This window comes from Gavialis gangeticus, unplaced genomic scaffold (assembly GCF_001723915.1).
Source record: "Gavialis gangeticus isolate Ggan-Ray unplaced genomic scaffold, GavGan_comp1, whole genome shotgun sequence".
NCBI lineage: Eukaryota > Metazoa > Chordata > Crocodylia > Gavialidae > Gavialis > Gavialis gangeticus.
The window spans coordinates 15,486,236-15,497,512 of NW_017729015.1; the positions used below are offsets into that span (position 1 = coordinate 15,486,236).

The window sequence follows — 11,277 nt, forward strand, 5'->3', positions numbered from 1 at the left end:
GGGGGGGGGGAAACAGGACAAGACCACAAGGATTGGTAAAGATCAAGAGCGAGAAGCTTCTTGCACAAACCATTTTTCCTGTACAAAGTTGTCAGAGGGGAAAATAAGAGAACGCATGAATTCCTCTTATTACCGTTTGCTCTTAGCTTTCTAGCACTTCCGTAGGCAGCTCTCTAACCCCGGCTCTGGCACGTCCAAGCAAAGGACGGCATTTTGATCATTTTCGGCCTGTAGGTATTCATCGAGGCTTTTAGTTCTCTTAGCATCTGGTAGCGACACACCCACGGGCCCAGCGTGCGCTGCACCCTACCTACCAGCTTCCCGGCATCCATGGTCTCCTTCAGCCGTTTGCCCAGTTCGGATCCAGATGCCACCATGGCCCTCAGCATGTCACCTGTTGCCAGGTGGCAAATACAGTACCTCTCAGCCAGCTTGGGAGCCTGTGATGAGGTAAGACACAAGGAAACATCTCTGTCACCTGTCAACAGTTTGATTTTTCCACAGGCCATGTTTGTATCGAGGGGCACAACTTTCGCCCCATAGAGATGGAAGCAATTTTAGCCTAACTAAGGGTTAAGCACCAAACAGGATTTATCAGACAAGTTACACAAATGGCAGCAAGCAGCCAGTTTTGCAAGAATGAAAACCTCCGGGGCCACGCCCTATGTTGTGGAATTGCTCACAAAAGCTAAAGGAGTGGAGGAACGAGTTTCTAGGGTCAGAAGGGACCCAAACAGATCAACTCCGACCCCCAACTAGAAATCAAAGAGATGGAGAAATTCCCTTGATTCACACGGGGGATTAATCCTCCCCTGTGAAAAAAAGCAATGTGGGGAAGCTCTGAAGAGCCTTAAAAACAAGAAGTTGCTAGTTCGGACCCAGCAATTGCTCCACGCGGTGCGCCGAGACATGTGCGGGGGTCACGGGCAGCTCCTCGACGTGTGGGGGGGATGCTCGCGCCGTGCTCGCTGCATCGTCCTGGGACTTTTGCCTCCAACCATCGCGCTCGGCTCCTCCCAAGCGGGGCGACGAGCGCAGCATCCCGCAGCTCTCGAGCGCGATCGTTTAGGCATCTCTGACGCCGAGGACAGTGGCAGGAAGAGATCCTGCAGCGTGGAGCCGGCTGGAGGCCTGTGGCCGGGGCTGGGCGGCTTCGGGGAGGCCCCAAGGCAGCGCCACGTGTCCCTGCGTCCATCAGCGGGGGGCACCCGTAGGAGGGCGGTTCTCCAGGGCCGGGGCCGGGCCCCTGACCCCAAGCGCTCCCTGGGGCAGGCCCACCCGCGCCCCTCACCTGCGTGCCCTTGCCTGCCCCGGGCGGCCCCAGCAGCACGGCGCGGAGGCCACGGCGCACGTCCTCTGTCTGCACGTTTGGAGCCATGGTGCCGCTACCGCCGCCCGGCCTCCGCTTCCAGCAAGGGCCGTGGCGCCCGCCCACCGCGCCTCTCCATTGGGCTGCGCCCCGCGCCCCGCCCCTACCGGGGCTGGATGGGCGCGCGCCGTAGCCAATAGCCGGCGGGCGGCCGCCGAACGGGACAGGGATTGGCCCGGGGACGGGCCGCGCGCGGGGATACACCGGAGCATCTCCAGTACTTGCGGCTGCCAGGTAAGGGCCCCTGTGCCCGCCCACCCCCCGCGCCATTGGGCGGCGGCAGCGCCCGCAGGGCCTGACAGACGCGAGTCAGAGCCAATTGGCGGTGGGTAGGAGCTAAGCTCCGCCCCCTTCACGCACTGCTTCACGCGCGCGCACACGTACACACACATTCACTCCTTTCTGCCTTCTTTTTTATACACGCACTCCTCCTCCTCACACACATACACACTCTCCTTCCCCTCCCACACACACACACACTTCTTCACACATACACGCGCACTTCTCCCTCCCCCCATACACACTCCTTCCCCTCCCACACACACAGACACTCCTTCCCACGCACACGCACACGCACCCGGCGGGGAGGGGCCTCCATCTCTGCCATCTCCTAGGGCCCAGGCCGCCTGGGTTCTCTTCTCAGCTCTGCCACTGCCCAGCCGGGTGACCCTGGTCAGCTCACTTCTTGCTCGAGGCGATGCATCTCGACTGACCAAGACGCAGCAGGGGCGCGTGGTGCGGCTCGTCCAGTAGAAGATACCGACCACCACAGTCCTGGTCTTTGGCTGCTGCGACAGTTCTCAGTCCCCCTCAGACTCGGGACCCCCCTCGGAAAACACTAGCATGTTTGCTTCTCCTTGGCTTTCGGCTGGACAAACTACCAGAGCGATTCCTCTGTTGCAGTGACCCCGCAGAGCCCACAGCAGGGTGGTGCCCACCCTGGATTCCTGCTGGAAATCCCACCTGGATTTCTGTTGTGGTCTGTGTTGGCATCTGTCCCCCGACCGTGCTGATATTGTGCGTCACCCTTGAAAGGATCTGCCGCCCCCCCGGGTGCTGTGTCATTGTCTGGCTGAGAGTCACTGCTTTACAGCATGGGGTGCTTGCTGCGCGAAGGGGCACGAGAAGTGCACTGGGTGACTTTTGGGTGGCCTCTTCTCACTGGGCCTACCTGTGCCAGCTGCACAAGCCACGCCTGGAGTTCCTGCTGTGCTCTTTGCAAAGACAGGGCTCCTGCCCAAGGGACACCCCTGGGACACCCCCCCCCCCAGGACACACTCTCTTTCAGAAGACAGCAGAGCACAAGAATTTATCCATACAGCCGGATATGTGGAGAAAAACATGCAGCCGCTGGGTGCCAGTGTGGAGTCTCCTTCCACAACAGCATCTCCAGCACCAACTGAGTCAGGTTTGTCCCAAACCCATCTTGGAATCTCCCCCCAGCTCCTGAGATACCACCGCACTTGTATTAACCAGGTCTGGTACCCTCCACTTACTTCTTCCCCATAATCCTGTGGCAAAGTGTTAGCAAAAGAAATACAGGTGTTGATTCCTTGCATACTTTGGACCCCTCGGAGCAGTGGGGGATCGTGATCTCTTCCAGCCCTGCTGGTTAATATGTCTGGGAGACCGCTGTGCCGACACAGCCCTGCGGGGATAGGCTCCATGCAGCCACGGGGGTCTGTCAGCATGCACGTACCGAGTTTGCAGGCTCAAAAGCCCTAGAGAGCAAGGTGTTCAGAGTAGAAGCTGTGTGCGCTCTCTGTCAAGTGATGTCCTTGTTTGTGGCATGATGATAACAAATACTGTTTAGTGTTTGCATGGCATGTTTTGTCCATAGATTTCCAATGCAGGGAAACTGAGGCACGGTAACTTGCCTACATCAGTTGCTGAGCTGAGAATAGAACCCAGGAGTCCTGATACTCAGTCGTAGGTATGTTTTACTAGACAGTTTTGCCTTTCTCTTTTAATGTTGAGAAGAACCGTTATCTTTTCAAGGAGATGAAATTGCATTTCTTTTTCCCCTGCCCTTTTCTCTGCTTTTGCTGTGACACCCAGTTAAGAATCACTGGTCTAGATCAAGAGGTAAATGCTTTTAAGTCCAGTGGTGGGTTTAGAGTTTGTCTGTGTCCACTCGCCTCAATCCACAATTACTTTTTAACAAGCTGGCTAAAAGCATCACTGGAAGCTGTGGACAGGTGCCCTGCTTGTGGGAGCTTCTGGTTTGCTGATTCTTCTTCACTAGGCTCCAAATGGCTTGGCTACAGGCTTTAAGTTGCTGAAGGATTAGCCCCATCCCTGATTGTGCTCTATCTGCCTTGTCATTGTGGAGTTTGCCTTTGGCCATGAGAACCAGGCAAGGGGAGGGCGCCACTGTCTAGACAGCGGGCCTGCAGATCACGGAGGAGGGACCTGCCTCTGGCCAAATCTGGATGAGGCTAAGCTTTGGCTCAAGCTTTCAGCTGGCCTTATAAAGAACAGGGTGCAGCCGGGGCAGCTGTGATTGCAGGAAAAGAAATAGAATGACGAGGAAATAGGAAGCCCTGATATATGAGACTCGGAGCCTCTCTGAAAGGCCACGTTTTCTGTTGGTTCATTGCTGACAGTGGCATGCAGAGACTGGAGTAGCAGCTCTCTGCTCCCCTCTGGCTTCTTGCATTTGAACAAAAAATATTTTACCAATCCTAGGGCTTTCCCTGTGTGCATGAAACTGGTAACCATAACTAGCCTCCATGTGCATACCTGTCCAGCTATTATCTCTTGTCTTCTGCTTAGATTGTCAGATGTTTGGGGAGAGGGCTGTCTGCTTGCGATCTGTACAGTGCCTAGCATTTTGGGGTCCTTGGCTGTGACTGTGACTTCTACCTGCCACCACTGTATCAGTCACACAAACAAGGATTCTGAGACGCGGCGCGTGTAACTCGCTTTCTTGTCCACTGTCCTGTGCAAAGTCGGGCAGATGGGTTGACTCCCAGGCTTGTGCCTGGAACACAAGATCAGCCTTTCTCTCTGGGTATTATCACCCATGAGACATCACACAGGTCAGAGGAGACTGGGGGGGGTGGTGTCTGGGCTCCACAGAGGCTACATGCATCTTTCCAAACACCAATGCACACCCTACAGTTGTCCAGGGGAGCTTTCTGGTGTAGGAACAAATACACAACTGCACTGAAATCAACCATAGTCTAGTTCATGGGATGGTGGCTTCTTGTGATACTCTAAGCTGTAATAAGAAAGCCATGGAAGTGAATGTGGATCGGGTGGCTTAGCAAAAACCAGATCAGAAGGTGTCCTGGAAGACGGACTTTCATACTACAGCCTGTCACATCACGAAACAGAACAGCCCCACCCTGGACGTTGCCCTCTGTCTCCTGTACCAACAATGAGTGAACTTAGGCGATGATGGAAGGAAAGCAGAGTCTCTCTGTAACCGTTCTTCCTCTGCCTGGAGCCCAGGTACTTTCTACAGCTCAGGGAGGCCACTCTGGCTCTCAGGAGGTCCAGCCTCTGCTTGAAGGAGCAGTGGTCAAATATCACTGCTGTTATGGCAAGCTCGTATCCAGAGCAAACCAGCATGTGATGAAGCAGGCGGCTACTGATTAATTCCCTGCATAAACAGAGCTAATTCAATTAGCTTTCGTCTGAAACAGACAAACTAACCAGGGCTTTTCCAGAACTGGAAGGAACAATGCTCAAGCCCTTGTGTTTCTTTCCCTCTAGCTGCATTTCAAGGTCACTGGGCAGGAGGGGGTGCAGAGGTGCCAAGAGATAAAGGGCTACTCAGACCTGCTTGTGTTCTTCCCACCTCTCCCAGGCACAGAATCTCCCTGCATCCGAAACGGTTTGAGTTTGGGGGGATATCGGGGTTTGGGTTCCTCGGTCATCATCGTAACAAATGCCCCCTCCAGTGAGAGCACAGGGCCCATTTAGAACCAGGAGAGAGAGAAATAACTTCATATGGGTAAAGCTATTGGGATATGAAATGAGATCCGGTGTAGTCCTGAGCACTTCATAAACTTTAATGAGCCAATTTGCCTGCCACTCCTGTGAGCTAGGGAAGAATTGCTAACACCAGATGGGGAAACTTGGTACAAAGTCAGGGCCAGAACCAAGTCAAGGATTTGAGACGTCCCAGTCTCCCTGTCCTGTGGTTAGGGCATGCTTTGTTCTGTATTGCATGCAGGGGGAAATAGCCTTCATTCCCCTTTCCTTGTACCCGTGCATCCACTACATACTTTGGTTAGAGCAGTGGCTCTCAACCTTTTCAGACTTGAGATGCCCTGAAGAGACTCAGTGCTCCCCTTGGAAAATGCCAGCTCTTAGTTTTCACTTATTTTTGGCTACAGAAAAATAATAGAGCAATTATTTTGTTGCACAGACAACAGGAATTCTGTTGGCATAGGCTTCTAATAAAGACTGTGACAGGTCACAGTGTTTTTAGTATTACAGATTCCTATTTGAAATCTCTGGTTTTATCACATGAATCATGTTTACACATCTAACAGTGCTAACATTATTATGTGGTACCCTGTGGTGCCCTTAAAACGATGTCAAGGCACCTGAGCTGAGATTCGCTGCATTAGAGGGTGTGCTATGAATTGCCATAGCTGTATCTAAAAGGTCTGGGCTGCTTCTGTCCTAGGTCTGGTTATCTTGTGTGACCCATTATGGTCCTCTGCAGCTTAGCTGCTTTGGGCACAGAGATGATAGTACAGTACTAGTGTCTAGTCCGGGGATAGCTCTGTCCTGTGCAGTGCGGTGTCTGTACCTAGTACAGACTTCTCCCATGCATGGGGATGTGTGTCTTTTGCATGGGACAGTCTCATCATGGAGATAAATGAATGTGTCTGTAGGTACGTACAGAATAGAAGATGGCTGCAGGACATTAGGGTATCCAAATGTTCTAAAGTAGAGAAAATGGGCACTAGCCTGTTAAAGCTGCCAAAACTACCCCTTCGGCTGGTGTAGTACAACAGAGCTCTTTGGAAGTCAATGGCACTACATCATTTTCCCTTAGCTGAGGGTCTGGCCCTTGTCTGCATGGTGACACAAGATACATTGCTGGGAAGAACAGTCCCCACTCCCTGATGGAGGAGTTGCTGCCATTTCCCTGTGATCTGCAAGGGTCTTGCATGCTTTGCCATCCAGGAGCTCTGGATGAAGTCCTTGAGCTACTGCCTGAGGACACATTGTCCACTGCTGACTCTTCTGGAAGCTGCAGGTGATAAAGGAAAGCCACTAGAAACAGAGAAGAGATGACAAAGCACAAGGAAAGCACAAGCACAAGCAGCCCAGGGGGGTTGGAAGGAACAAGGAGCTGCAAAATAGCAATCTGTTCCTCTTCACAAAATGAGGTTTAAAAAGCTGAACATGCTAATCGTACCTGGTAGGATTGAGTCATTCTGGGCTAGAATTCTTCCACTGGCCTGCCTGATGTACGGGACAGACAGAGCAGAGAGTCCTAAAATGTTTGCCAGTAGATTGGCAGCCAGGAGAAAGGACAAATTTGCTGTTAAATTTGCCATTGGAAAGTTTCTCAGCAGGAGAGGTACATGCTATGATTGCTTAGGATGCAGCTTTAAGGTTGTGCCGTTAAAAACACAAACATCATATCATCCAACGCCCAAACACCGTCTCAGCCTCCGAGGGAGCTGAAGGTTCTCAGGATCTCCAGGAGCAGGAGCCAGCTTCTGGCATGTGCTAGCACAGCAGGGGGCTGAAGCAGGTGAGCTCTGGTTTGCAGCAGGCAATGCATAGGGGAGATGGAGATAGGGGTGTTTTTTTTTTTAAACTGTAAAACTTCGGCAGAGGATGGCTACTGCCATGGCACTGAACTTTGTGAAGGGGTCTCTGAGCAGCCAGAAAACTGAAGTCTGGATGTGATCCAGTCGTTCCCAAATGACATGCCTCCCCACCAGTAACCTCAAACAAAGCTGTTTTCCTCATACGTTCCAATGGATGTATTATTATTATACATGCTGTATTATTATTGGTTGCCTGTCTCCTGACTTACCCTTGTTCAAACACAAAAGTTATATCATTTTAGTATTCTGCTCTCACAGAGCGTTAAGTTAATACAATGATTATTAGTTGGAGGAGCATGCATGTAGATAATCAAGGATTTGTTTTGCCATCTATTTGCAGAGTGTCCTCTCTCTCCATTTTCAGGTCCCTTCTCTATACCCTCTGTGTATCAATAGTTTTCTGCTGCTGACCAATCTGAGTGCAGTCTGATCCTTGGCCGCTGTCTCGCCTTTCAAACATAAGAATCTGTGTTTTCCAGTTTCATCCATAATGTGTATCTTGCACCCCATTGATTTTTTTATCATGGCCTTGCCTGCATTTAGAAGTAGCGTTGGCTCAGGAATGCTTCTTTCCCATCTCCCTTCTTTCCTGACATCATGGTCCTTTTCTGTGTTGGTTATTTGAAGTTGCAGGGTCTCCTGGGCAGGATCTGTGTCTTTATTTTGGTAAAGTATAGTTTGGGTTTTCCATGCCACTCTCATAGTTACCACACTTTTTCAGTAGTACTTGCAGTTAGTTCTGCTTGACACAGAGGTTTATACCAATATAACTTTGCCCATTGGAGGAGCGGGGGAGGTGATTTTTTTTTTAAACTGAAGTACTCAGACTGGTAAAATCACTAGGCAATTTGGGCAACAAAGCCACATGAAATAATACAGCTCATGATTCTTAGGAAGGAGAGGAGGTTGAACAGCTAAATAAAGACACCGGACTTCAAGAAATCAGACTTCAGTAAACTCAGATAATTACATAGCAAGACCCCAGGAGAAACAAAACTAAGGGTAAAAGTCATTTAGGAGAGCGGGTGGTTTCATAGACAAACACCAGTGATGGTATAAAGCCCAAATTTATCTCAATGCCAAAGGAAATATAGGAGCTAGCTTGGCTTAGTCGTGAGCTTCTCAGTGACTTGAACTTACAAAGGAATGATAGAAAAAGTAGAAGCCAGGTGTAATTACAAAAGATGAGTGAGGAGGACTGGCATGAGTACGTAGGGACAACACCTGAAAGGTCAGGGCACAAAATGAGGTACAATTACAACCAGCAAGGGGCATACAGGGGAACAAGAAAATATTCTGTAGGTACATTAGTTATAAGAGAAAGTATAGGGAAGGAGTTGGCCCACTGCGCTAGGGGGAGGGAAAACTAATAACAGGTTATGCCAACAAAGCTGAAGCATGGATTTTTTTTATGCTAAAGAAGTAAGTCTGATCACAGCTGCAGTTAGCGTCAGTGACAAAGGGACATGAACTCTGAGTGGAAGGAAGAAAAAAACGGTTAGAGGCATTGTAGTTAACATCTACGATGTTTTCAAATTGCCCTGATCGGTTTTCACCCCAGAGTGCGCTGGGAACTGGCAGAAATAATCTCAGGGCTGATGGCAGTCATCTTTGAGAATTCATGGATGGGTCAGATTTCAGAAGAATGGAAAGGGGCAGACAGTAGTGCCCTTTACAAGGGGAATAGGCCAGGAAATTACTGATCAGCTGTCCCAACTTCAGTTCCTGGAGCATACTGGAATAAATAGCCAACAGATCGTAGGTTAAGCACCCAGAAGATAACAAGGTGATAAGTAGCAGCCAGCATGGATTTGTCAAGAACAAATCATGTCAAACCAACCTCATTTCCTTCCATGACAGGGCTTGAGGCTAGGGGAGAAGCAGTAGAGGTGGTGCGTGTTAACTTTAGTAAGGCTTTTGACACTGTCTCATGTGACAAGCCAGGGAAAATGTTCAGGGGTGTCAAATATAAGGCCTCTGGCTAAACAGCTCATTTTTGGATTCAGCTCCTGGAGCTTCATGCTGTGGCTCCCAGAGCATGGCCAGTGCCCAGGGAGGTTAATGTCACCCTGCCCCCTTATCAGCCACAAAATTTCCATTTGCTGATCGCTGTTTGGCATAAAGTTGTCAGCAGGGCAGTCAGAAGCCTCAGAGGCCAGGACTGGAAGTGGGTCATCTGGCCTGCGAGAAACCCTGTGGTCCAGATGAAGCCTGCCAACTCATTTGAGTTTGAGACCGCTGCTTTAATTGAAACAAGTGTGAGGGAGGTGAACGAGGGCTTGGGAAACTACTTGAAAGGTAGTTAAAAGCTGTGACTTTCAAGCTGGAAGGATGTATCCAGTGGAGATCAGCAGGGGTCTGTCATGGGTCTTGGACTGTTCATTTACCTCCATTAATGACTTGGAAGATGGACTAGAGAGTGCACTTGTTATTTTCACAGTGATAATGAGTTGTGGGGGGTGGCGTGCACTTTGGGGGATGGGATTAAAACTCAAAATGTTTTCAACAAATTGGAGAAGAGTTCTGAAATAAATAGATGCAATTCAATAAGGACAAGGGCAGAGGACTTCATGTGGGTAAGAACAATCAGCTGCACACAGGTAAACTGGGAAATGACAGGCTAGGCAGCAGTTCAGCAGAAAAAGCATCTGGGGGTTTCAGCGGATTACATACTGAACACAAGTCGGCAATGCTATGCTGTTGTAGGACAAGCAAATGAGAGTCTGGACTGGATAAACAGGAGTCTTACAGGGAAGGCATGTGAATTAGTCTTTCCAGTCTAATGGAGCAGGGATCTCAGCCAAAGGACCGCATTTGGCTTCGGATGCTGTACTTAAAGGTGTGGACCCACTGGGTTGAGGCCAAAGGAGAGCCACAGGAATGATCAGAGGTCTAGGAAGCATGCAGGCAACATGAAAAGAATTGGATTTGTTTAGACTCTGGAAAAAAAGACTGAGGGGAGACATGATAACAGTCTTTGGATACAGAAAAGATTGCTGCAGAGGGGAATGGGATGCTGTTCTCTGTCCACTGGGACAGGGCAAGAAGTCATGGGCTTGTACTGCAGCAAGGGAGATTCAGGTCCAATAGAGCAAACTCTACCTCAGTGGTTCTCAACCTTTTAGACTCAAGGCACCCCTCATTCGACTCAAGGCTTTCGTGTTAGTTTCAAGGTACTCCTTATAAAATGCCAGCTTTGTTTTCACTCCTTTTTTGACTACAAAAAAAAATATTAGAGCAATTCTTTGGTTGCAAAGAACTCAGAACAACCACACAGGTCAGAATGGGTTTAACACTGTGGATTCCTTTGTGAAACTTCTGGGTTTATCCTGTGAATCATGTTTGCACACCTAACAGCACCAGCATTGCATAGCACCCTGCAGCACCCTTGTGAGGATCTCAAGCCACCCCAGAGTGTGCAGCACCCTAGTTGAGAATCACTGTTTTAACTATTAGAATAGTTAAGGAGTTAAATCTTTGGCTGTCTGCGTCTGTGTGCTCCTCTTGCCACTGTATAACGCACAATGCTCCTCTTGCCTTTGTATAATGTATCACCCAATGCATCGTAAGCAGATTATGAAAATGCCAGTACAAACAGGCTCCAAGGAATAGGAAGGTGTTGAAGGAGTGTAGGGGAGCCTGGATGGGATAGACAAGCACTCAGGAGCAGCTGAAGCAGAGGAAGCAGGGCTTGGAGAACAGGTAGGGAGGAGACCCTGCTCCTGTGTGCAAATGCCTAGTCCCTCTTGCTGATCAGCTGGCATTTGCATGCATCTCCATAGGGAACTCTGTCTCCAGCATCCCGTATCCCAAATGCAGCCTGAAAGGGGAGTGTTGTGCCACCTGCTGAAATCCTGGGGAGAAGATGAGATCTCCTTTGAGCTGCAGCTACTGGTTTTGAGAAACTATAACAGTGAGGAGAAGCTTTTGATGAGGGAAGCATGTGGGGCCAGATTCTTCCCTGGGACAAAGCCATCAAGGTCAAGGGAGGTACAGCAGGGGTAAAATCAGCCCAGGCTGCCTGATCTGATGCTATCAACCTCCCTGGTGTTTAACGTTGTCCAAGCAAGAGGAGAGGGATTCCTGAAGTGTATGACTTTATGT

The 11,277-nt window shown here is 49.9% G+C and overlaps 1 protein-coding gene across 2 annotated transcripts in view; it reads right to left on the minus strand.

The window, feature by feature from the left end:
- AK2 (adenylate kinase 2) overlaps nt 1-1,422 on the minus strand; it is a 9,579-nt gene extending 8,157 nt beyond the window's left edge. For both annotated transcript variants that reach the window (XM_019512336.1, XM_019512335.1), the window contains exons 1-2: nt 1,292-1,422; nt 315-440 (exon numbers count right to left, since the gene is read on the minus strand). In XM_019512336.1, coding sequence (XP_019367881.1) covers nt 315-440; nt 1,292-1,378 — 213 coding nt within the window. In that variant the 5' untranslated portion in view covers nt 1,379-1,422. The remainder of the gene's footprint in view (nt 1-314; nt 441-1,291) is intronic.
- Between the last annotated feature and the right edge of the window lie 9,855 nt (nt 1,423-11,277).